This window comes from Pristiophorus japonicus, chromosome 14 (genome assembly GCF_044704955.1).
Source record: "Pristiophorus japonicus isolate sPriJap1 chromosome 14, sPriJap1.hap1, whole genome shotgun sequence".
Lineage (NCBI taxonomy): Eukaryota > Metazoa > Chordata > Chondrichthyes > Pristiophoridae > Pristiophorus > Pristiophorus japonicus.
The window spans coordinates 185,678,376-185,705,990 of NC_091990.1; the positions used below are offsets into that span (position 1 = coordinate 185,678,376).

Here is a 27,615-nt window from a genome sequence, read left to right on the forward strand (position 1 = left end):
AAAGGCAGATCTTGTAGTCCGAGCATGTAGCATAAGTAGCATTTCGTCAAAGAGAAAAAGAGATCCACTTGAAATATGGCAGACTGTACTAATTGCACACTTGTTGCAGCTTTTTATGTTTGAATTATAAACAAATGTATTTTTCTCAGTTGAAAGCAATCTATATCATTTATTGCGTGTGGTTTTGAAAATAATTTAATTACAAACTATACTTTCAGTAGGTTTCATTTACACTTGCAAATAAAAGCTATTTCTTTTTTTTAGTATCAGAATGTATGTCAAGCAGGGGTAGACCATGGGCCCAAATTTGCCCAGGAGTTGCTCCGTTTTTATTTTGGAGCAACTTGATTTTTCTGGAGTATCTTAAAAATCCCCATTCTGCACATTTAATTTGCGCCAGTATAAGTGAGTTTGTTCGGATTTTTTTTTTGTTTTTTTTTCAAAAGGGGGCGTTACCAGCTGTTTGGCCAGTTAAGCCAGTTTGGACAGTTAATAGTTGCTCCATACTAACTCAGGCCAGCGTATGTGGCCACTTGTGGCCGCACAGAAAACCCTTGTGGAGAGTTAAGAAATCGGCGCAGGTTAGTACATTTAAAGCATCAAGACTTACAAAGCACTAAACACAGCACAAAAAGTAATAAGCATTCAATAAAAAATAAAGAACTAAAGTAAATAATTCAATGAACAAATAAAGAATTGAAGTAAATCCTACCTTCAACTAAACTCAGCAGCAGCCGGCCTGTGCGGGAGGCCATTCGGCTTGGGATAGGGGCGGCAAGATGCACACCGGGGAGGTTAGGCTCAAAGCGGCATCTGTGAACGGGGGAGGGAGGGAAGGAGAGGCTGAACGCGGCATCTTTGAAGGGGGGGGGGGGAAAAGAGAGATCCACAGTAGCATCGGTGGAGGGGGGGGGGTGGGGGCGGAGAGAGAGAGATCCACAGCGGGCCCACCCCAGCCGGTGCGGGAGACCCTTCGGCCAGGGATAGGGGCGGCGAGCATCGGGTTCTGCTCACAGCCTGCAGGATGTGCTGGGAGGGCGAGAGGAGCATGCGCGCAGACTCCACTGCACATGTGGACAACTGCCGGCATGGTTTTCGGCGCAGGGCTATAGCTCCGCCCCCCACTCCACTATATACACCGCACCAGGACCCGGGACACTCAGTGGGGGCCAGGATGGGGGCACATTTTTTTGGCGCCGTTTTCAGCGCATGAAATCGGCGCATCTCGGGTTAGTGCACCGGAAAAAGGGGTTGGGGAAATTTGGGCCACTGAAACAGACAGATACAATTCAGGAACTAATCAGAAAACATGGAATTCAACATTGGCCGAGATCTTACAAAATTATAATCCAATCCTTCCAGACCCAGACCCATACCCACACTGCTATCAGGGCTGTGTTCCCCCTCCCCTCATTACTGACAAATCCCAGTGAGCAATGGACAAAATAGTGAAGGGAGAGGGAGGGGCAATGAATAGTATAGGGGATGCAGAAAGTAATGGGGTAATACGTTTTGAGGAGATTGAAATGATGAAGGATTCGAGTAAAAAAGAAATTGAGATGTACAATTTTGGTTTGGTGTGTGTACAGAGGGGAAAAAAGTGCAAGTTAGAAAAAGGAAAAAACACATTAGGAACTAAGGGTTCAGAAAAGGGGAAAATACATTGAATGTAAATTCTGAAAATAAAGTCGGGGTGGGAAATCGCATTGGACAATGTGGCTTTTAAAAAGTGTTGGAAAGAAAATCAAAAAGGGCCATTTAAAAACACATGTACAACATGCCTAGACTATTAAAAAGTAGCTCCAAGAAAGAAAGAAAAATCAGGCTATAAGAAAATAAGGCAACAGAACTAGGTTATTAAAACAATGAAAGGCAGCACCTTTTATGAAAAAAGTCGCAGAAACTGACCTAGAAAGAAAAGACAGAGAGCTGGGATTAAGAAAAAAAAAGCAGGGGAACAGAGCTAACAAAATTAAAAAGGCAGCAGAATAGGACTATTAAAAAAGGAAGACTGGAACTATGACAAATATTAAGCGGGTCTGCGCAGATAGCAGTCTCTTTAAATCAGGATAGTTAAAAAAAACACCTACACATCTTCGATCTATATTGTTACAAATTGTGCAAATTTGTTATGTCAGTAACTTGCTCTAGAGGGAGTCAAACACACCTCCTAATACAGTGACAGTTCAGTCACAGATATGGCTGTATTTTTTTTGATTAAGGCTAGGAATAATGAATTTCTGATAGAAATTCTGATGAGCCTTTGAACTTGTTGGGAAGTATAAAAAGTTATATATACCACAGATACATAAAAATTATGGGCTGGAATTTGATCACCATTTCCGTCCAGTTTCTCGCCGGTACTCCTATTTTTTTGTTGAAAAAGCGTTCCGCCGGCAGTTTCAAAATACCACTGGGGAGCAGACTGGAAAAAGCGCCACTGCCCGGGTTTGGTGGTAGTTGCTGAAACCAGCCGGAGCAGCAGCGGTAGGTATGAAACCATGCCAAAAAAGGTAAGTGGAAGGTTTTTTTTACATTCTTTTGCAGCGATTCACTGGAAAAGGGCCCTTTCTGTTTTTTGGAAAGATATTTTTTGTGTTTCCCTCCTCCCTAGGCCCAACTCACAGCCTGGGACTAAATTTTGAGTAAGTACCGCCCAATTTGACAAAGATCGTGTTTTCCGCCGAGAACCCGCGTGGAAAACCAATTTTTCTTGCCGGGGGAATTTTTGCCATTTTTATATCAATTTTCCGTCAGCCGTAATTGAATAAACTTAGCGGTTTTTTGGGCGGCAATCCGGCGGTGGTGGTTTTTGATCAAATTCTAGCCCTATATTGCTTCAAAGGTTGCTTACAATGTATACATAATGACTCCTATGCTCCATGTGTCACACTGCTGGGTGTACTGATGGGCACTGAGAACTTCTGGAGCTGAAAATAAAGAGAAAATTATTAGTAATACGGGTAGTCCAACACTTGGATTGGGAAATAGTGTACAGGGAGTGAGAATAGCAATTGGGTGGGGAATGCAACACGGGAACTGAGATGAGCAGTTGGGTGAAGTGAAAGTTGCCCAAGTAAGATTAACAGAGTAAGGGCAATATCCTGTTTTCTGGCAACTGGGACCATCAAAGCCAGCAGCGGAGACATTCTGAGGTGGAGGCTGCGCTTAATCTATTCCCAGTCACCGTGCAATAATTCTATTTATATAATTGCATACGTATGTCACAGTTTTGTTAATGCCTTACGCTTGCCAGTATGAAATTTAATTTGTCATTTATCTGACCAATTGCACAACTGATCCTTTTCCAAATTGTTAATTGCATCCTCCTTCTACTACTCTTGCATTTTAGTATGACATGCAAATTTTACAAGCCTGCAATTCGGTGCGACATCCAGATCATTTCGGTAGATTAGACAATAGATGTTCAAGCACTCCACTCCTACCCTTCCCCAATCTGAAATTACGCCCCTATTAGTATTTTCTGTTTTCTATTTTTAAGCCAATTTCTTACTCAGTCCCACTTTCGAACCGGACTCGCATTGGTTTTATTTTAATTAGAAATCTTTCATGTGGAACTTCATCAAAAGTTTTTTGAAAGCCCAAACAAATTATATCAAAGGAAGCTCCGCTATCTAGTGAAGCCCACTCTAGGCAATCACTATTTCTACTAAATTAATTGTATAGCAAAAGCATAACCAATTAAAGCTGTACCTTCTTCTCACCAGTAAGACATTACATAGCTCCCAAATAAAACATACAAAAATATGGCAATAAATGAAATACAAAAAAAAAGAATTTGAAGCATCTCTTAAGACTCCCTCCCTCCCTCTTCGAATACAAAAGAAAGATTTGGCAATGATATAGCGCCTTATCACATCTCTGTAAAATGCCTGAAAGTGGATCACATACAACAAATTACTTGGAAGTGCAGTGACCGTTATGCATGTAAACACAGCAGCTATTTTGCACACAGCAACGTTCTTCAAACAGCAATGAGATGAATGACTAGGTAATCTGTTTCAGGTCGTGCTTGTTGAGAGAAATTGCAAACCAGAATACCCAAGGAATTTATTGCTCTTACTTGAATATTGCCTTGGGATCTTTAAATTCCCAATGAACCACCTGAGATGGCTGGCAGGGCCTCAGTTTAGTATCTCATCCAAAGGAGAGATACAATCCTGCTACAAATGCTACAAGACCCAACACTTTGCTTTAAGCCTTCCAACCATCTCTCGATCCATGTAGCTACATTTCCCTTAATTTCCCCAAACTTCTTTAAATAATGAAATATGTGATGCCTCCAGACAAACCCAACAAAATAAATTAGATGATCCTGCCAGTTGATTCCAGATTGTGCATCAAGATTAAGGATTTCCTCTTTAATCTTAAAGAATGCAAAGCAGACAGTGATGGGCCTACAGCAATCCTCTGCAGCAGGCTTAGGGGCTAGAGCATGATGTGCTGAGTCAGCAACAATAACAACTTACACTTATGTAGCACCTTTAACGTATTAAAACATTTCCAGGCACTTCACAGGAGTCCAATCTGACAAAAATTGACACCAAGTCAAAGAAGGAGATATTAGGATGGGTGACTAAAAGCTTAGTCAGCTGGGTAGGTTTTAAGGTGGGTCTTAAAAAAGGAGGTGGGGAGATGGAGATAGTTAGGGTGGGAGTTCCCGAGCGTGGAGCCTAGATGGCTGAAGGCATGGCCACCAATGGCGGGGCAAATGTAGTGGGGGATGCACAAGAGGCCAGAGTTGGAGCAACACAGAGTTCTTGGAGGGTTGGAGGGTTGAAGGAGGTTACAGAGATAGGGAAGGGAGGGACAAGGCCTTGGAAAGATTTGAAAATCGAGGTATTGGGGGACTAGGAGCCAATGTAGGTCAGCAAGTACCAAGCTGATGGGTGAACAGAACTTGGTGGAGGTTAGGAAACGGGAGGCAGAGTTTCGGATGAGCTCAAGTATATGGAGGGTGGAAGATGGGAGGCCAGCTAGGACAACATTGGGATAGTTGAGTCTGGAAAAACAAATGCATGGAAGAGGGTTTCAGCAGCAAATGAGCTGAGGCAGAGGTGACAATGGACGATGTTAGAGGTGGAAGTCAGTGATCTTTGTGATGGAGAGAATGTGGGGTTGGAAGCTTAGCTAAGTGTCAAATAGGACGGCAAGGCTGTGAACTGTCAAGCTTTATTTGGGAGAACATTAAAATCAAACTGTCATACTAAGAGCTTAAGAATGAACAATATCATGAAATCACCTTTGGCCCACCCCAAAAATTGAGTTTTTATTTCTCCTACACCTGTTTTCTAAATCATTAACATGTTCTGAAAAATGCTTTTCTCACTGCCAACAGTTCAGTGATTTTCTCCATTGTGTCCACATCATAGCAACTCTCCACCTTCATTATGGTAGATTTAACAAGTTTCAACTTGGCAATATTGAGGTTTGTGACGTTGCCTCACAACAGCAATATTCAAAGAAGATCTGTATTTGAATCAGAGCCCACTCTTCCAATAGTTTAGAGAGGAACTTGTGCATGTGTCAGAACTTGCAGCCATCAGATGAATGGAATCACTGTAACCTTTAATGAAGGTTGCTTTGAGCCATATTATAAAACCAACAAACTTATAGAAAATTATGCAGAATGAAGTGAGAATGGCCAGCAACAAATAGAGTGGGTGAAGTCACAACCACCATGCAACCATGCTCGCAACAGCCCTTACCAAAAGACACTTCAGCTTTTATTTATTTAGATCTGTCCCGCACACCTTTTGTACCTGCTTATTTCTTCTCGCCTCCTTCACGTTTGTCTCTCTCATGCCAACGTGAAGAGAAGCGATAATGGACAATATTTGGCAGCATTATATGCTGGTTTCCTGTTTGATAAGGGGAAGGACTATCGGCTCATGCCAGCTTTGGAATCATTCTCGTTGCATGTATGGCAGTGATTAGGTCTGCCAATCATGCTCATCCCTTTGGCCCCAAATTTTTGAGGAATTAAGAGATAAATGCTGTCCTTGCCAGCAACTTTTTCATTTTTAGTGGTCACGAGAGCCTGGATTATTTCTTCTACATAATATGAGGATAATAGTAGTCAAGTGCGGGGCTTCGTTGGACATTTAGAAAGATCTCTTGCTGAACGTTTGGTCTAGTCAGCTCAGCAGGTTTGAGTTACGGAGAAGGTGCGATGCTGTCACTTTGTGTTTATGGTGGTTTTACCAAGTCAGCAGCACCAAGCTTATGGATACGTGCCAGGCATTGCTGTGGAGAACGTGTTTCAGGCAGCTATAAGGTGATTAAAGCAGTCATAAAGTCCATTGGCATCAGGTTGATATGGTATATTGTCCTCAATATTTGTGGTATACACAACTCAGTTCGCTTTGGGAAAATTACAGCACAGCTTGTGTGTTAATTCAATCAGCAGAGCTCCAATGCCAACATGCAGAATAGTGGGGCGGTGTTGCCTGCATGAGGTTTCTACGCACTGTTTGTGAAGTTTGCAGAGGAACTTGCAATAACTACTGCCTTTCATCAGAAAGCGCAGGTGTGGGTTGTGAGCAGTGTTCCATCTTGCTGATTGAAAGATGCCTGGTTGTTTGAGGTCAAAAAGCAGGCGGACATCTGTGAGCAAGGCCCAGTCTGAGAGTTGCTCACCAGATGCATCATTTCTGGTACCACCTCATTGGAACAGGCAAATGTCAGCCTGGGTTGAAGGGGCTGTGGTCAGGTTCTTGCCATTACTAGTGACATTAAGGCTGGCTTCCAGCGGAATCTAAAAAGCGGATTAGCACTGATATATTACTCTGCCCCAATGCCTCCAAAATCTGATGCATACTCCCACAGCTATCGCAAGAGTTATACCTTTCTGGCAGCCATATATAGAAGCACTCTTCAAAGAGTATGAGAAGAATAGTGATCTCAACACAGCAAAACCACTGCTAGATTCATTGAACTCTGTCCACCTGAAGAAATGGAATGAGATATTGGAGGATCTTGGCCACTCATTCCATTTGCAAAGCCTGGGCACTCCTCTATAAACGTGGAGCCGCTGACTCGGTAAAACACCAAAGTGACAGCCTTTCACCGAAACAACAAAACTGTCAAGGAATCACAATGTCACTTTTGCGGTGAACTTGTCTGAAATGAGCTCTATAACAAATTACTTTGGTGTAACTTTAGACAGAAGCTTGAGTTTTAAAACTCATTTGGAAGAGTCATACAAGAATGTAAAAGCAAGAACTAGTCTCGTATGAAAATTCACGGGAACAATATAGGGCATCGCTGTGTCCACCCTTTGAACAGTGACTGGACTGGTATATTCAACTGTTGAATATTGTGCACCAGTCTGGGTGGGCTGCTCACATACTAAATGTCTGGACGTGCAGCTTAATGCCGCAATGAGAAGCATACCTGGAACATTAAAATCAACACCCGTTCAATGGTTTCCCACTCTGGCACATATACCCCACCCAAAATCTGCAGACACATAAAGGTCACGAGTACAATCAAACCATGACCAACCTGAACTTACCAATTCATGAGGATCTCCAGAACCTTCCGAAGCCATGCCTGAAATCTCGCAAGTCTTTTTTGGAATTAGTCTAATGCTCACACTGGAGAGAGTTCTGGGATAATGCTAATGTCCGAAATGAACATCTGAATGCCACCCTTCAAAAGAACTTCCAAGCTTCAACCTACAGCGATTTGTATTGAACCGTTTCAGAACATCACATGGCAGAGGCATACATTTCTTAGACCCCTGGAAGATGAAATTACGCAGAATGGGACTGCGTCACAAACTATGGGCCACACTGTAAATCAGTGCCTGCTTTAAGTCACTTCCAAAGTTAGCCACTGGCTCGCCAATTTGGACTTGGTCATTTGAACATTGCTAATCACCTCGTTTACCATAAGATAGTATCAGTAGTCGTACTCCCTCTCAATCCCATTTTTCTCTTCACCACCTATATTTTACTTGGTCCTTTCCTTTTGTTTAGCTGCATTCTTAGTTCCTTCTTCTATTCTTTTCCATCTTAATTTGTGCCCATCTCCTTCCTGCAGCCGGGATGGCTAGAAAGCAAGGAGCAGGGAAGGGAGCAATCCAGATCACGGAGCTGGATGCTTTTATTTATTTAATTCCCCCGTCCCTTTAATATTATAAGGCCCCATTTTATATCATTGGGTTGCAATTACTTGTTTCCTTATGGGGAAGACATTGGAGGGAGATTGGCAGAAAGAACTAAAAAAGTGATTCCTGCTCAAACATTGCCACAACTGCAACAAAATCTAAGTTTGGAGGCAAAAACAGTTCATAAAGTTTTCACAAAGCAGTGTGGATTGATGGAAAGCTCCAAATGTTAGGATCATTAAAGAAAAGACCCCTAAATCATTTTTAACAAACCTAGCTAAGTGATTTGGATTTTTTGTTCTCAAATGATTCAGTGGAGCCATAGCAGATGCTGGAACAAATAACACAAAATGAAGTAACTATGCTCACTATTTAATCTTAAAAATTTCAAACCGGCTAAGCACAATAACATGCAATGTGACATAAAAGGTACACAAACCCATGCTCAGACAGGAAAGGCCTGTGGTTCAAAATTCGGATCAAATACATGTAACATACAGAAGTGAAAGGCAGGTAATAATAGTAATCAGAATCATGTAATATGAATTGAAGCTAGAAATAGTAATTTAAATCGATGTAGTCTCTCTTTTCAATTATTCTCCAAGACCAGAAAAATGGAGAATTAGATATAAAAACAACTGCAGTATTTTTTTAACCACTGAAACTGTAGTTACAATTAAAATGTTTATAAGTGAAGTCCCAACACACAGTTGATTCAATATCCTATACTGTACAATTGCTTTAGCTGTTGATCTCCGACACCTCACTCCTGCTTTAGTTATGTCTAATAGCCTAAAAACAAAAATGCTAGGCAATTAGTCACAGACAGCTATTTGTTTTCTATGAAAAATAATATATTTAATCCTTTAGCTATGATGGTTATGCACTTCTCACTTGTGCAATAAAGTAGGAATTCTATTGTTAATTTAGTCACCTCAGGGCTGAAATCCTGCTGTATGATATTAGTGTAGGAGTTGAACTTCACACATTTGTATGAAATTCCTTTGTCTGTTATTTTGATGCAGGTGCTAACCTGCTTAAAAGTAATGTATGCTAACATCACAATGCAATTTTATCCACATATCTTTGACCCTGAATGAAGAAAATGTCACCCAAGTTTAAAAATCTGTATGGTCAACTTAGTACATCTCTATCATCTAATCACTTTGACTTGTGTAAACCACCATTCGTTTTGTTGCATTTGTGCAGCTGAAAATTGGTGAATAGAACAAATTGTAAACCATTAGGAGAAGCATTCTTTAGTTTTTTTTAGATCTCATTTAGTGCACACTGCCATTGTCAAGTCAGTTGCTGATGCCTCCATTCATGCTGAATAGCAGTAATAATAGCACCATCTGGTGTCCTCCTAGGACCAGGGACTACAATGAGTAGCACAGCAAAAATGCTGCCTTTAAAAGAGAATGAAGTAAACAACTTAAACTGGCCCACATAGCATGCCATCCTAAAACAATGACCAATTTGTCTGCTAAGTTTGGATTTGTTTCAGCATTCAGCATGGGAATAATTCACACTTTTCTTTGCTGACCAGTGGCTGGTCATCAATAAACCAAATGATTTCTTTGTTGTTCACCTAGCTCTTCTCTGCCATCATCACAGATTGCTTTCTGAAAAAAAGAATCTTCATTTATATTAATGACTCAAGGTTGGAAAACTATGCGGCATTATTTTATACTTGCTGAATTACTACTGATAGCCTCAATGGTTGCAGCTCAAGAGTTGAGACTATAGTGTTATAAGAACATGACATCTGTTGCTTGTGAAAAGCCTCTTAGTCAAACCTTCATGTAATATTTAGAAAATAGACCAGTGTCCCAAGACATTATGCTAATGAATATATTTAAACCTCAACATGTATATGCCATTTGTAACATAAAATAAACTAAAAATTGTGATTGAAAAGGGTGCAATTTCTCAGTAATCCACTGAAAAGTAAACTCTCAATCTTCCAGTGAGGACATCGCAATCCTTTTTAGTGTTATCAATGTGTTTTTTTAAGTGTTAGATATAAAATTGTTGCAATTATGGGAGTGAATATATAACAAAATCAAAATCATATGCTCTCAGGTACCAATAAAATAACCTTTTTATGATTGTTGCAATGTAGGAAGTCAGAAGGTTGTTGGTTCAAGTCTCACTCCAGGGTCTTGAGCACATAAATCTAGGCTGACACCCCAGTGCAGTGCTGAGGGAGCGCTGTACTCTCGGAGATGCAGTCTTTTGTATGAGACGTTAAACCAAGGCACCGTCTGCTCTCTAAGATGGACGTAAAAGATCTCATGGCACTATTTTGAAGAAGAGCTGGGGAGTTATTCCTGGTGTCCAATATTTATCTCTCAATCAACAGAACAAAAACAGATTATCTGATCATTATCACATTGCTGTCTGCGGGAGCTTTCTTTGCGCAAATTGGCTGCTGCATTTCCCACATTACAACAGCGACTACACTCTTTAAAAAGCACTTCATTGGCTTTAAAGTGCTTTGAAACGTCCTGTGGTCGTGAAAGATGCTATATAAATGCAAGTCCTTCTCATTGTGATAACACAAACATCTCAATTAGATTTTCTTACTGTTGAACCAAAGAGGTTGACAATACGGGAGGCCATTTTACTCGTCGTGACAGTGCCAGCTCTTTGCTAGAGCAATTCAAAACTAATTCCACTGCCCTGCCCCCACCCATGCCTCCAATCTTCCTCAAATCCAAATATTTATCCAATTTCCCCTTAAAAGATTCAATGGTCTCTGCACCAACTACTCCGTGTGGTAAAGCATTCCATGCTCCAACATACTCTGATCTATTATTCTCTACCCAGCTATGTCTAGAAAAGATGTTAACTTTCAATGACTGACACATTCAACTTTAATGTTTATTAGCATCAAAAAAGGGCAATTAAAAACAGGTCTGGTTATACAACAGGATTCACTCCACCCAAATAAATTAGTGTCACAGCATGATGGCATGCAGAATTGTATGGGATGTTTCTATTAGTGCTAACATTTACTACAATCTTAATCTTGTTTTATGCACAACAACAAATTGTATTTATATAGCGCCTTTCACGCAGTAAAACATCCCAAGGCACACAGGGAAATAATTGAGATAAATGTAAAGTGCAGTGGAACATCTTAGCCAAAGGTCACACTTTCACAAACACCTGCAATGTTGTTGGTACAAAAACAGAGAATGAAGGAACAATTTTGTAAAAAATAAAACTAGAAAAAGCATGTGTCACTTATACAAGATTAATTGGAAAGTTCTCTGGAGAAAATACAAATTGGAATGTAAATGACAACAGATTCCTTACCCATATATATAGGTGTTCCACAGGTTGCCTGTAACATTTTGTCACTACCAACACCCCCTTTCTGCACGGAAAGTCCAAAATCGGTCACCTGGGTAAAGAAAATATTTTAGAATGGACTGGAGAGTGTAATATGGAATATATTGTAATGCATTTTTCTGAGCATCAATTTTCTGCACAGTTCTCCTATAGCATTAATTCTTCAGCTTTGTGTTTTGTTTGCAAATGGTACATTCAGTCTGCAGAGTTCCCACTGTGGGAACCATACAAGCGTGTTCCTTACAGAGCATTTTTACATGTTTAAGACTGCTTCCATGGTGGAATGTGTTTAAAGTACAGCTATAAAAAACACTGCCTTGATAGCCAAAGACAGTGTTTGAGTATGTTTTCAATGAAGCAGAGCTCATTATTCAGCACTGTACCATCATGCTTAAGATTGCCTAAAGGCAAGGCAATATGCAGAATGCAAAAGTGAGAAACTTTAATTTGTTGTAAATTCATATTACTGTATCATAAATCTATTCAGAATGCTCAACTAGCTTTGCTGGCTCTGCATGGCATGACATATTTTAACAAACAGAAGAGGAGCTTAATTTGTGTAATTTGAACCATTTGCAAATATTCATATCCAACAAACATTTATTGAGCTCAGTCTTGAAAATTTCAATTGACCTAACCAAATGGATAACTGCAGATTTAACAGGAGATTTTTTCCTTGGTCTGTGCCCATAGGCACTGAATCACCTGGAAGCAGTAAATCGGGTGGGTCAGAACACCCGCATGTACAGGAATCTGCCTGATTTTCCTCCATTAATTTATATGGAGGAAAACTGGGTGGATTCCTTTATGGGCATGTGCCTGCCTGATTTTATGTTATTTGCTGCACCCAGGTAATACAGTGCACCTGGACACAAACCCAGGAAAATCTCTCTTAAAATACTCATTCAATTGTAACTATTGATGACAGGGAAGTGATGGTAATAATACAACAGTTGCATAAACCAAATTTATATACAATTTATTACAATTAAAACAATAATAACTTGCACTTATATTATGTTTTTGATGTAGAAAAATGTCCAAGGCACTTGACAAAGGAGTAATTAAACAAAAAATTGAGTGAAGGCAAAAGAGGAGAGTTTAGAAGGGGTGACTAAAAGTTTAGTCAAAGAGGTAGGTTTTAAGGAGGGTCTTAAATAGGAGATGAAAGTGAAGAGACAGAGGGATTTATGAATATTGGGCTAGGCCTTTCAGCCCCATGAGCCTGTTCTGTCATTCAATTAGATCATGGCTGATCTGTACCTCTTCCATTTATCTGCCTTTGCACAATATCCCTGATACTCATACCCAACAAACATTGATTGAGCTTAGTTTTGAAAATGTCAATGACCTAACATTCACAGACTTTTGAGGAGAGTTCCAGACATCTACTACAGTCTCTCTGGAAAAAATGCTTCCTGATTTCACTCCTAATTTCCATGGCTCTAATTTGAAGATTATGCCTCCTTGTTCTGGAGTCCTCCACCAGATGCCATAGTTTCTATGTACTTGCCCTAAAAAAATGAATTAATTATTTTAAACACCGCGGTGAAATCACCCTCAATCTTCTAAACTCAAAAAACTACAAACCAAGTTTATACAACTTTTCCCTCATAATCTATCTCTCTAAGTCCTGACATTACTCTATTGAATCTGTACTGTACCCGTTCCAAGGCCAATATAACTTTCCTGAGATGCGATGCTTAAAACTGTATGCAATTCTCCAGATGGGCCCTGACAAAGGCTCTTGCTTTGCTTCCTCAGTTTTGAATTCAAACCCATATGAGATAAAAGCCAACATTCCATTAGCCTTTTTGAGTACTTTTATACCTGTGGACTAGCTTTTAGTGATTTGTGATGGACACTAACTCCCTTTTCTCCTCCAAAGCACCTGGTCTCAAGAAAATATTCTGATTTGTCTTCCTTAGATCCAAAGTAGATGACTTCCCCACATTGATCAATTTGCCAGATTTGCCCACTCACTTAGTCTGCCTATGTTCCTGCTCCCATCTACACAACTTACTATGCCTCTTAACTTGGTGTCATCTGCAAACTTGATTATAAAAGTCTCTATTCCTTCATCCAAGACTGTGAAAAGTTTAGGTAGGGAGGAAAGGAATTGCAGAGCATGGCACCTACATGGCTACAGGTGGGGATCCCAATGGTGGGGTGATAAGAGAGGCAATGCACAAAAAGCCAGAGTTGGAGGAAGGGGTGGAAGAGGTTAGAGATTGGGAGGGGAAAGGCCATGAAGGAATTTTAAACACATGGAATAGTATTATAAATTGAAGGTGTTGAGAAACAAGGACCCAATGTAGAGCTGCAAGGATAGGATTGATGGGTGCACAGGACTAGATGCAAAATAGGATATAGGCAACAGATAGACAAAGTTTCCAGAGAATAGAGGATGGGAGACTGGTCAGGAAAACACTGGAATAGTCATCTGGAGATGACAAAAGCACAAATGAGATTTCAGAAGCAGACAGGCTGAGGTAGAAGTAGAGACACGCGATGTTCGAGGTGGAAGTAGGTGGGCTTTATGACAGAGAGGATACGAGGTCGGAAGCTCAGTTTGAGGGCGACTAGGAATCTGAGGTTGCGAACTGTCTGGTTCAGCCTGAGGGAATGGCTAGAGAAAGGGATGGAATCGGTGGCAAGGATATAGAATTTGTGGTGGCAGTTTGTTTTCCCAATGTTTAACTGCAGGAAATTGTGGACAAGCTGTCTTACAGCACAAAAACAATGAAGGAGTCGAGAGTGGTGGTAGAGCTGGATGTCACAGTATACATGTGGAAACCACGCCATGTTTTTGGGTAATGTCAAACAATTGTTCATTTGATCCATGCTTCAATATGTTTTGGCAAACCAAATTGGATTATTTTAATAGGTTTTTAAAGCTCATACTAACCTTATAATGAATTAGAAGGGTAGCATTTGAACATAAGAACTAGGAACAGGAGTAGGCCATCTAGCCCCTCGAGCCTACTCCGCCATTCAACAAGATCATGACTGATCTGGCCGTTGACTCAGCTCCACTTACTGCCCGCTCCCCGTAACCCTTAATTCCCTTATTGGTTAAAAATCTATCTATCTGTGACTTGAATACATTCAATGAACTAGCCTCAACTGCTTCCTTGGGCAGAGAATTCCACAGATTCACAACCCTCTGGGAGAAGAAATTCCTTCTCAACTCGGTTTTAAATTGGCTCCCCTGTATTTTGAGGCTGTGCCCCCTAGTTCTAGTCTCCCCGACCAGTGGAAACAACCTCTCTGCCTCTATCTTGTCTATCCCTTTCATTATTTTAAATGTTTCTATAACATTTGAAGTCTACTGTTTGAATGGACTGCTGGGCTTGGTGCCTGCACAGGCACCATGATATGGAATTTGATGCATGGTCAGCCAGGATCATATTGAATGGTGGTGCAGGCTCGATGGCCCGAATGGCCTACTCCTGCACCTATTTTCTATGTTTCTATGTCTCATTCCAGAAAGGACTCTTCAAGCAACCAACAGAAAGAAGGAAACCCCTGACCTTAGAAATACATTAAAACTTTAAAAGCAACAACATTGCACAATTCATTCCATTGACCTTGATGTTTAGTTTCATGTCAATTTCACTGTTACTTTCATTGTTTTTAACCAAAATGTTTTCCAGTTTTAGATCCCGATGGACAATATCTGTAGAAAAACCACACAATATTCAACCTGTAATGTACAATATAAGTAAGCTGATGAATTTAATATATTAGGACTTCAATGAGCACACACAAAAACTCCCTCATATATTGTGTATTAATGTGTACCATACACTAAACTCTTGGACTTTGAGGACTGAAGAAATAATTTTTACTTACTCCAGTTATAAAAATAATTTAAAAACTGTCACCAGTTAAAGTATAATTACATTTTCGTTAAAGAGCACCAAACTATAATGTGGCATCACTACAATGTGTGGATTTACACTGCAGGCAAAGCATATATAATCTGCAGTTATGCTGTACCCTGGAAGAAAGTGATCAGATTGAAACCACAGACAGCTCAATGTCCTTCATTTACAATGAATTACCCATAAAGTAGAGAGTGTGTTATTATGTGAACAAACACAGAAAGATCTCACAAACAGCCATTGGATGAAGCAGCAGTTAATCTGTTTTGGTGTTATTGGGTGAGGGATCAATATTTGCCAGGAGAACCCCCCCACTCTTCTCTGAATAGCCCATGGGAACTTTGCCAGCCTGAACCAGGGACAGGCAGGCAACCTTTTTCTAACTTGTCCCATTACCATTTCAATTCGGCCCATCATCCCTTTTGTCTCTCTAATCTCTCCTGCCTTCCACCCGATCGCAGACCTTCCCTTTTGTTCTTTCTTCTCCCTCCCCCTTTCAGTGTTCCTTAAGATTTGTTCTTTTCGAATATTCGCCAGATCTGACGAAGGGTCATCGACCTGAAGAATTAACTCTGCTTTTCTCGCCACAGTTGCTGCCTGACCCGCTGGGATTTCCAGCATTTTCTGTTTTTATTTCAGATTCCAGCATCCGCAGTATTTTTCTTTTGAACGGGCAGGCATAGTCCTGGCTTACTGTTTCATTGAAACAATGGCACCTCTGACAATACAGAATTTCCTTACACTGGAGTGTTATTCTAGATAACTTGCCCATCCTGAAATGGAACTGTATCACAACCTTTGACTCGGAGATGAGAGTGCTATCAACACAGCCAAGTGATATCGCAATGAAGAACCTGCTCACAAATGCCAAACTAAACTTGCATTGCAAACACCATTTTGAGACATTTCTAACAAGGCCCTGCTGTGAAGATCCTGAAGATTAACAAATTCCTCCAACTTTAAAATAGCTGAACGCTACATCATGAAATCAAAGAATCCCCATTTCCTAGATACAGACCAGAAAAATTCTAAATTTGTTCCCCTGTCTGTTACAATTGGCCGTAGTACCTCCACAGTTCTCACTCCTGATTGCTACAGACCCTTGTTGAAGGAGGAAAAATATGTGAATGTAGGTTGAGGTTAGATTAGCTTTGATGGTCCCTGCTCTCAAGTAACCTTCTGAGGCTCACTATCAAGGCTCCCACAGAAATAATAGATACTTGGGCAATGTATCAGAGGATGATTGTTGCCTGAAAACAGTACCCCAAGCAAGAAAAGAAGCAGGTTCGTCATCTTCCCTTTGCAAAATAGAGGGGATTTCTACTGATGTGACATGCTGTTCTGCAATTTGGATGTAATCTAAATATTAGAAGTTCTATAAAACTATGTGAAAGATCAGATCAGTGTCAGCTTTGCCACAGTTGAAGGGAAAGCAGATAAGCTGCTGATGGATAATAGAATAAAGGAGTGCAACAAACCTGAGACAGTGGGATAAATCTGCAATGAATGTGCCCCAGTAATATCTATTTATCTGATTAGAAATAACATGGATTTGTGTATATTTATATTAATATAAATAGCTGATATTAATAGCTATGAAATTGTTATTGCTCTTAAGGAGTTGGTTTTGGAGTCTCAGTACTTTTTTTTTACACTTAACACTGGTTTTAAATTTGAGAGAGAAGCCACAGCATAAATGTTTTAAGTGAGGCAGAACCCCCCTCCCCCAGAAATTGGAACAAAAAAAGATAATTCTGATGCAGTAGGGAAACAAAACTATTATACATTCAACAAATTGCAAAAAGAGCTGGAACTAAGTGGGCCAGATTAAGAAGCTCGATGTATTGCCTCACTTCCAATGCAATCCCCCTTGTCACTAGTATCATCAAAAAGAAAATCTTGCATTTGTTCACAACCTCAGGGCACCCCAAAGTGCTTTACAACCAATGAATACTTTTGAAGTATAGTCACTGCTGTAATGTAGGAAAGGCAGCAGCTAATTTACTCACAGCAAGGTCCCACAAACAGCAATGTCATAATGGCTGGATAATCTATTTTTTAGTGATGTTGCTTGTGGCATAAATATTGGCCAGGACACCAGGGAGAACAGCCCTGCTCTCCTTCGAATAGTGCCATGGGGTTTTTACTACCGACATGACAACATGCTCTCAGTACTGCAATGGAGTGTCAACCTAGATTTTGTACTGAAGTTGCTCCTCAACCTTCTGACTCAGAGGTAAAAGTACGACCACTGAGCCACGGCTGACACCAGGTTGTTGCTACTTCGCTTTCTGAAGCCACAGCGAGTTCCCCCTTAAAATCACTCGATTGGGACATCAACGGCAGCCATTGACAAGCCTGTTGTCCAGATCATTCTGCAGTCTACAATGAAGCAGGGTAGCATCAATGTAGGGCAGGATGGGGATGGGAAAGAGTGGGATTGATAAACAAGCAGGAAAAGTATAGTTGATTAAACTTGCATTTCTGATACATTAACATTTTTATTAGGTGAATAACATTTTTAAATCTCTAATAATTTCCTTATTGCATATCATTGATCTTAAATTAGTACTTGGACTGAAAATTTTCATTAAATGAGTACTTTACCTATGACAGATTTTATTGCTGTAGAATTTTTAAACCTACTATCTTATTTCGCATAAAAACCAAGTAAGTACTTAATTTCTGCAATGAAATCTTACCATTTTTATGTAGGTAAGCAATTGCACTTGCTAGGCTTTGAATCACATGCCTTGTCTCCTTCTCACTTAAGTGTTTTTTTCTATGAAGGATTGTACTTAGTTCTCCACCCTCACAGACCTCTGTCACCAGGTACACCCGCTGAAAGATAATAGAATGAATCATTATTACGGTTATCTATTAGGGAGATCTTCCACCCTCAAATCATAGCATGTGCTAATTCAATTCTAAAAGGGTAATATGTTTTATTCAAGGTGATGTAATATTGTAGCCCCCAGCCATCTGGTGAATAATTTAATTTAAGTGCTATTTTTAAAAAGAGTCTAGAATGCATCTAACCCATATACGTTGAGTGACTGACTTGCTATCCCTGTGCCATGGCTAGACTATAAAATGGCAGCTAATCTGCAGATACAGTTGTTTAATTTTTATTAAAATAAAAAGGCAATTACTAATGGTAGAATTATAGCTATTATTAATGCCTTCACCTACAGTACCATTTAAAAACAAATACTGTTTCATTAGAAAACAGGAAAGTGACGTGTACAGTAGCGATATTTTTTCTGAAATCTGTCACTAAAATGCCATGCCAATGGCCACTGATTAATTAGTGATTTGCGAGGAGGAAATGAACAGCTTCTTTGGCCATGTAATGAAAGCCCCGTGCAGGTTACCCAAGATAGCAAAGTAAATATTGCTGTAATTTGTCAAATGGAACACAAACCAATTTTACATTCAAAAATGGGCCTGAACCACATTTGTGTGCAATATGAGTTTAAAAAACAAACTTCATGACAGCGGCATCATTCATAACGTATTAGGATGTTCCATTGGAGAGCTGCTTCCTCATTTACCTAATATGGAAACAGAAAATGCTGGAAATCTCAGCGGATCAGGCAGCATCTGTATAGAGAAAAACAAAGTTAACGCTTTGGGTCGACGACCCTTCGTCAGAACTGCCGAATGTTCGAAAATAACACATTCTTAAGCACTGAAAGGGGGAGGGGAGGAAAGAACAAAAGGGAAGGTTCTGTGATCGGGTGGAAGGCAGGAGAGATTAGAGAGACAAAAGGGATGATGGGCCGAATTGAAATGGCAATGACAGAAGTTACCTGAACTGAACGGAGGTGTTCAGCAAAGCGATCACCCAATCTACATTTGCTCTTCCCAATGTAGAGGAGACCACATCGTGAGCAGCGAATACAGTATACTGAATTGAAAGAAGTACAAGTAAATCTTTGTTTCACCTGGAAGGAGTGTTTGGGGCCCTGGATAGTGGGAAGGGAGGCGGTAAAAGGGCTGGTGTTGCATCTCCTGCACTTGCACGGGAAGGTGCCCTGGGAGGGGGTGCTGGGGGTGACTGCGAAATGGACATTGACCAACTTCTCCTTTAACTCCACTCACCTTCTCCAATTTAGAGGTGTTGCTTTGGGAGCCCGCATGGGTCCTAGCTATGCCTGCCTTTTCGTGGGATATGTGGAACATTCTTTGTTCCAGTCCTACTCGGATCCCCTCCCTCACCTCTTTTTCCGGTACATTGATGACAGTATCTGTGCCGTTTCCTGCTCTCGCCCTGAACTTGAAAATTTCATTCACTTTTCATCCAATTTCCACCCTTTCCTCACCTTCATATGGTCCATCTCCTACTCTTCCCTTCCCTTCCTCGACTTCTCCATCTCCATCTCTGGTGGTAGGCTTTCGACCAGTATCCACCATAAGCCCACTGACTCCCACAGCTACATGATCTACACTTCCTCCCACCCCGCATCCTGTAAGGACTCCATTCCATTCTCTCAGTTTCTCCGTCGTATCTGCTCTGACGACGCCACCTTTCACACTAGTGCCTCTGACATGTCTTCCTTTTTCCTCAACTAAGGATTCCCCTCCGCTGTGGTTAACATGACCCTCGACTGTATCCGTTCTATTTCCTGCACCTCCCCTCCCTCTCAGAACCATGACAGGGTTCCCCTTGTCCTCACCTTTCAGCCCACCAGCCTCCACGTTCAACAGATCATCCTCCGCCATTTACGCCATCTCCAGCGTAATTCCACCACCAATCACATCTTCCCCTCCCCCTCTCAGTGTTCTGAAGGGACCAGTCACTTCCAGCATCCCCTCCCCTTCTCACGGGACCTTCCCATGCAAGCGCAACACCTGCCCTTTTACCTCCTCCCTTCCCATTATCCAGGGCCCCAAATACTCCTTCCAGGTGAAACAACGATTTACTTGTTGTACTTTCAATTTAGCATACTGTATTCACTGCTCATGATGTGGTCTCCTCTACATTGGGGAGACCAAGTGTAGATTGGGTGACCGCTTTGCTGAACATCTCTGTTCAGTCCGTAAGTGTGACCCTGAGCTTCCGGTCACCTGTCACTTTAATTCCCCGCTCCTCGCCCACTCTGATATCTCCATCTTCGGACTCCTGCACTGTTCCAATGAAGCTCAAAGTAAGCTCGAGGAACAGCACTTCATCTTTTGTTTAGGCACTTTACAGCCTTCTGGACTCAACATCGAGTTCCACAATTTCAGAGTATAACATCTGACTATCTTTGGCTCCTTTTACCTACTCCCCCCACCCCCCGGCCCCCGTGCCCCTCCATCTTATGGTTTTTTTCTTCTTTTTTTTTCCTCTTTGTCTTTAATGGCAGCTGGTCATTACTCCGCCATTCACATCCTATCCAGATTAACCTTTTTCTAACTTCTGCCATTACCATTTCAATTTGGCCCATCATCCCTTTTGTCTCTCTAATCTCTCCTGCCTTCCACCCTATCACAGACCTTCCCTTTTGTTCTTTCTTCCCCTCCCCCTTTCAGTGCTAAGAATGTGCTCTTTTCGAACACTCTCCAGTTCTGACAAAAGGTCATCGACCCAAAGCGTTAACTTTGTTTTTCTCTCCACAGATGCTGCCCGACCCGCTGAGAGTTCAGGCATTCTCGGTTTTTATTTCAGATTCCAGCATCCGCAGTATTTTGCTTTAGTCCTCATTTACCTAGTTCACCTTCAATGCTATTATAGAGGCTATATTAGCCCGGAATTTGCATTCGCATCGAAGAAAGCTGTGTACAAAGATATTGCGATCTCTGTAACGTGAATTTCAGCTCTCCCGACCTTAGTTTGAATCTGGGGTCAAATCAAGCGAATCTCCAGCAGATTGAGCAGCTAATCACTTAGAAGAATTTTCCGACAGCAAACCAGGAAGCAAAATGCAGAGATTCTAATTTGCTTTTTATAAATTTTACAGAGAGCGGAATAAAGATTGGGACAAACACATAGTATTGAGGTAGAAGCTGAATAGGAGCTTTAACACAGATATTCCAGCATAATAGGGGAAGTTCTTGCCTGGAGCGCTGATTTGAATTGGTTGCCGGCTTTGGGGGAGTTCCACAGCGCAACCTGTGGTGGATTTCCGCATTTATGTATGCATGTGCTGATTCCAGAAGTTGCTGTCACTTTCAAAGGAGCAATGACGGCGAACGCTGACAGTTTCATCGTCATTAAAACACGACAAAATACGGACCCTTGTCTGATAAATTGCTTCACAAGATAATCTACCATTTTAGTAAATAAAGGATATTAAGGCGAGCGCCGACTTTGTAGTACAGAAACGGCGTCGATTTCTTAACTCCGTATTCTCCCCGTTGGTTCCAAGCCTGTGGCCTGTGGCGCATCGGAACGCCTGGTGGGCGGAGCTACAGCCCTGCGGCGAAAAGAGTGCCGGCAGCTGCGGCTTGCGCAGTAGCTCCTGGCACTCCCAGCGACCCTATCCCTGGCCGAAGGGACGAAGCATGTTCGCCGCCCCTACTCTGGGCTGAGTGGCCAGACGCACAGGCCGGCCATTGCCTTCCCGCGCGGAGGGCTACAAGAGCCAGGTTGGTGCGGGGAGGAGGGGGGAAGGAAAAGAGTTTTGGCTGGGGGGGGGGGTGGGGCGAGGGAGGGGAAGAGTTTTGATCCGGCACGGGGCGGGCGGGGAGAGAAAAGAACCTTCAAAGATTTTCCAGTACTTTAATATCTAGCTATCTTTAATAAAAAATATACTCAGCTTAATCAGGCTGATAGCACCTACACCCTGTCCAGTCTCGCTGCTTGGGATTTTAAAAAAAACTTGCATTGCTATCATAAGTCATTTGGAGGCTACCTGCACTGATTTAGGACCGAGATGCGGAGGAACTTCTTCACCCAGAGAGTGGTGAACCTGTGGAATTCTCTACCACAGAAAGTTGTTGAGGCCAATTCACTAAATATATTCAAAAAGGAGTTAGATGAGGTCCTTACTGCTAGGGGGATCAAGGGGTATGGCGAGAAAGCAGGAATGGGGTACTGAAGTTGAATGTTCAGCCATGAACTCATTGAATGGCGGTGCAGGCTAGAAGGGCCGAATGGCCTACTCCTGCACCTATTTTCTATGTTTCTATGTTTCTATCTCTTAACTCACCACTAGGTTTTTCAGAATGTACAAAAGTGGCCATTTACTCTGGCCTAACTTAGTTTGGAGTAAGTTTTCGCTGGCTAAACTTGCTTAAATGGCCAAAACAGGCATAAGTGGCTGGTAACGCCCCCTTTAAAAAAAGAATTTAACTAAAAAAAAAGAACTTAACTAAAAAAAAAACTAACTAACTCACTTACACTGGAACAACTTAAATGGGGAGAATTGCGATTTTTTTAAGTTAGTCCAAAAAAAAATCTAGTTGCTCCATAAAAAACACAGCAACTCCTGGGGATATTTGGGCCCTATATAGTTTTCACCTTCACCACTTGGGCAGTAAATTGGCAGAGTGAATCGCCTGTTTGTTAGATCATTGAAATCAATAAAAAGCAGATGGGTTCTGCAAAGTGCGAGCAATCTGCTGTGCACGTTTACTGACGAACTAGTGAAGATGAAGGTGAAAGTTGCCCTGAGTGTATGATGGCAACTATGTTATTTTGTCACCAATTAAATGTGCTTTTTTATTTTTCATTTAAAAAGCCACTGAAAACAAAGAATCACTAGAGTCGTAACCAATGAATGCCTTCCTTATTAACAATGCAAACTAATGCAGTTTAAAAAAAATTTAAATATTTATTTATACTATTTCAAAAGGATATATTGAAGGAATATGTGAGACATAGAGAAGGAAGAAACAAAGGAAGGAGGAATAAAGGAAGAGGGAAAAAGAAAAGCAGCCACAGACAGGAGGAGGGCACAGAGAGGAGGGAGGAAACGTCTATGACAACAGATCAGGAGCCCGAGAGGGGGAAGCAGCAGACTAGCAGGCTGCAAGATGTGAGACATACCAGCAGAGAGCGAGAGAGAGAAGGCACAGCAGACCATGGGCCTGAGGAAGAGTGGGACACAGCAGATGGGGAATATAGAAACATAGAAAATAGGTGCATGAGTAGGCCATTCAGCCCTTCGAGCCTGCACCGCCATTCAATGAGTTCATGGCTGATCATGCAACCTCAGTACCCCATTCCTGCTTTCTCGCCATACCCCTTGACCCCCTAGTAATAAGGACTACATCTAACTCCTTTTTGAATATATTTAGTGAATTGGCCTCAACAACTTTCTGTGGTAGAGAATTCCACAGGTTCACCACTCTCTGGGTGAAGAAGTTTCTCCTCATCTCGGTCCTAAATGGCTTACCCCTTATCCTTAGACTGTGACCCCTGGTTCTGGACTTCCCCAACATTGGGAACATTCTTCCTGCATCTAACCTGTCTAACCCCGTCAGAATTTTAAACGTTTCTATGAGGTCCCCTCTCATTCTTCTGAACTCCAGTGAATACAAGCCCAGTTGATCCAGTCTTTCTTGATAGGTCAGTCCCGCCATCCCGGGAATCAGTCTGGTGAACCTTCGCTGCACTCCCTCAATAGCAAGAATGTCCTTCCTCAAGTTAGGAGACCAAAACTGTACACAATACTCCAGGTGTGGCCTCACCAAGGCCCTATACAACTGTAGCAACACCTCCCTGCCCCTGTACTCAAATCCCCTCACTATGAAGGCCAACATGCCATTTGCTTTCTTAACCGCCTGCTGTACCTGCATGCCAACCTTCAATGACTGATGTACCATGACACCCAGGTCTCGTTGCACCTCCCCTTTTCCTAATCTAACCTTGGGGGAAGGGTTGCACCAGCTGATGAGGGTATGGTGTGGTGAACTGGGAGCCTGAAAGAAGAAGAGCATGGCAGATTGATAGGTTGAAAGGTACAGCCCAAAGTATTGTTGACTCTTTTTATATGCAGGTCATAGTTATTTTGAATTGTTTTGAGCTGGAAGTCCATATGCAACTTACAGAAAAACAATGAAGATGTTGACATCTAACCCATTCTTATTATTAAATGTTAGAATGCCGTAGCTGTTTTGTTCAATCGATCACTAATTATGGAGGGAAAAAAAGTCAAACCACACCCAAGTGCCTATTAATTTCTCCATTAATAAGGAAGTCTTGAAAAATGTTAGGTATTTCAAATGTTTTAACATTATAACGTTAGCAAAATGAAAATCTTGAGTTCCCAGAATGCTGAACAAATCTAGTTGCATCTTACTTTGGGTGTTTCAAACACCTCTTCCAGATGAATGATATGCTCATGGTCCACTTGCTTTAAGATGCTGACTTCCCGTTCCAGCAGCTTCACTGCAGAACTCCCAGCCTGGATTGGAATTAGAAATAACTCAGTCAAGGTATGCAAATCTATAAAACATAAGAACATAAGAAATAGGAGCAGGAGTCGGCCATTTGGCCCCTCGAGCCTGCTCCGCCATTTAATAAGATCATGGCTGATCTGAGCTTGGCCTCAACTCCACTTCCCCGCCCGCTCCCCATAACCCTTTACTCCCTTATCACTCAAAAATCTGTCTATCTCCGCCTGAAATATATTCAATGGCCCAGCCTCCACAGCTCTCTAGAGTAGACAATTCCAAAGATTCACGACCCTCAGAGAAGAAATTCCTCCTCATTTCCATTTTAAATGGGCGGCCCCTTATTCTGAGACTATACCCTAGACAATTCAAGTTAGTATTTTTCAAAGCTTTACATTTTTTTTAGGGAATCTTGCACATTCAAGTTTCTTTTCAATATTTGCATGCTAAGATTTAAACATGGATTCATAGTATGGCCTAAAACTGTTTTTCTCAGAAACTAATTGTCATTTTAATAATTTCCATTTATTTTTTTGAATTAAAGTATTCTCTGTTCCCCACTCCACGAAGATAATTCATTCTGCTTTATATTAAAACTGAACGTACTTTACTTTAAATGACAATGACTAATAATTTACCTTTTCCCGGTTGACCTTCTTGATTGCCCACTTCTTGCCAGTTCTATTATGTGTAGCCTCAATCACTACCCCATAGCTGCCTTGTCCTAACCTTTGACCAAAGTTGTAGATTTGCTAAAAAATAAATAGAGTTTCAACAGATTTGTACAACACAATGCAGCTTACTGACAGGAACAGATGTTTAAACTCAATTCAAAACTAAGAATATATACTACACTGAAAACAAAGTCTCTAATTATTGTACTGTATTAATTGCAAAACAGAAATTGGCATAGTTCATAATGATCATCTGGACCTCAAGGCTCTATAATCCTCATGATACCTTTAATGAATAGTAATTTGTTGGAGTGATTTTATTCAATCTTGGGTTACTTTTTGTGTTATAGGTTCAGATGTCAGCTCTATCCAGCCAAAAGCATGCTTTCATGGAACCGAAGGGGGTTGTGGAGGTTAGGAGGGAATTCTGGATTGACTGCCAAGCTACTGCATTGAATCCAGTGGAGCACTCTGGATGCCTCGTCATTGCTGAGCTGATGGAGTTGCCTAGCAACAAGGAAATCTGGTCGGCTTCCATTCAGGTAAAGTTTTGACATTTTTGAGAATGTCAATCTTAAATTTTTTTATGCAGGTATATTTTTTCAATATACAATGGAGGAGTCATCTTCATCGTTTGACTATTGTCTGAGCTCCTGTGACTGTGCACCACACTAGAACTCCAGTGTGGTTTTTCGGACTGCCCATGGTTGCTCGATCATTGACTCGTTATGTATTGCAGTTGCATTTTAGCTTGTGCTAATTCAAAGATTAGTTCATCAGCCTTTTGATAGCATTTCCTCCATCCACAGTCCTACAACCCTTGTCCAGGTGCTCACCCACTTTCTAGAGATGGCCAAGATACTCACCATCGGCTGTTGACCAGTCACAGGTAGTATCGTCTACTATTATTACAGTTGCAGGTTTTAACATCTAATGTGGCTCAAAATGGGAGAATACATTCATAAAAATTATTCACTGAAGACTTTCTTTCCTCTTTACATTTTGGATAAAGGCTACTTCTACAACTTGACAAGATGTAGTAGCACTCTTGCTTCTGAGACAGAAGTTTGGGGGTTCAAGCTCCACACAAAGTATTTGAGGACATAATCTATGTTGACACTTCAGTACAGTACTGAGCGAGTGCTGTACTGTTGGAGGTGCCGTCTTTCAGATGATAGATTAAACTGAGGGCCAAGCTGCCCTTAGGTGGGCATAAATGATCCTTGGCCACTATAAGAGCAAGGGAGTTCCCAGGAGTGTCCCGGACAACACTTATCCTTTAACCAACATCACTAATACGGATTATCTGGTCATTATTTCATTGCTGTTTGTGGGACCTTGCTGTGTACAAATTGGCTGCTGCGTTTCCCTACATTACAACAGTAACTATATTTTCAAACTACTTCATTGGCTGTAAAGCACTTTGAGATGTTCTGAGTGCTATATAATCTATATAAATGCAACTTCTTTCTTTACAATGCATCCAACATACAAAAGAAAGATGAGCTGGACCTTGTACCTGTAGTTTATTCAGCCCATTCACATGAATTCATGTTTTTGAAAATAATTTGTGGAGTAGTATTCTTGCTGTCTCAAGGTTCACCATTTTTGTAGATACTAGATTTAGAAAATTGCATCTGTGCATTCCCACTCACTTGCAGCTTGGTTTGCGTTTCCCAAGTGCTGAGCAGTAATGGCAAGACAAAGGACTCTTTGGGGCCGAAATTCATCACTTCACCGCCCACTGCCGCGACATTGCTCTTCTTGATCCGCCCAGTGCCACTTTCGGGGTGGCCTGGGGCGGGCGGGAACCGTCCGCTGACATCAGCGGACGGCCGAGTGGCGCAACTGACCTCCTGCCTGCCGAGCTCCCAGATTCCTGTGGGCGGGAGTCGGCGGCAGAACAGGGATGGACCGCTGGCTGGAGGCTGCTCTATCCCCGACGGTAAGTAGGAAGAACCTGAAAAAAAGGTAAGTGAACATTTAAAAAAACATTTTTCAACAGCAACTTACCTGCATAGGGTCCCCTGGAGGCTTCCGATAGTTTTTAAATTTTTTTTATTGGTGATTGTTTTTTCCCAGCTCTTCGACCTTCCGTGGGCCCGACTCCATTCTCGGCAGCACTTGGGCGGCAAGCGCCTCTGCCGCCGAGAATGTGACCTCCCGCCCGCTGCCGCCCACATTGGCGGCGTACATCGTCCATTTGCTGCCCGCCAACCTTCGGCCATGAATATCC

The 27,615-nt window shown here is 41.6% G+C and overlaps 1 protein-coding gene across 15 annotated transcripts in view; it reads right to left on the reverse strand.

The window, feature by feature from the left end:
• stk33 (serine/threonine kinase 33) overlaps positions 1-27,615 on the reverse strand; it is a 220,948-nt gene that overhangs the window by 50,329 nt on the left and 143,004 nt on the right. For all 15 annotated transcript variants that reach the window (XM_070899944.1, XM_070899943.1, XM_070899941.1 and 12 more), the window contains 6 exons: positions 25,344-25,457; positions 24,612-24,716; positions 18,084-18,222; positions 15,085-15,173; positions 11,459-11,546; positions 2,855-2,930 (listed from right to left, as the gene is read on the reverse strand). In XM_070899944.1, coding sequence (XP_070756045.1) covers positions 2,855-2,930; positions 11,459-11,546; positions 15,085-15,173; positions 18,084-18,222; positions 24,612-24,716; positions 25,344-25,457 — 611 coding nt within the window. The remainder of the gene's footprint in view (positions 1-2,854; positions 2,931-11,458; positions 11,547-15,084; positions 15,174-18,083; positions 18,223-24,611; positions 24,717-25,343; positions 25,458-27,615) is intronic.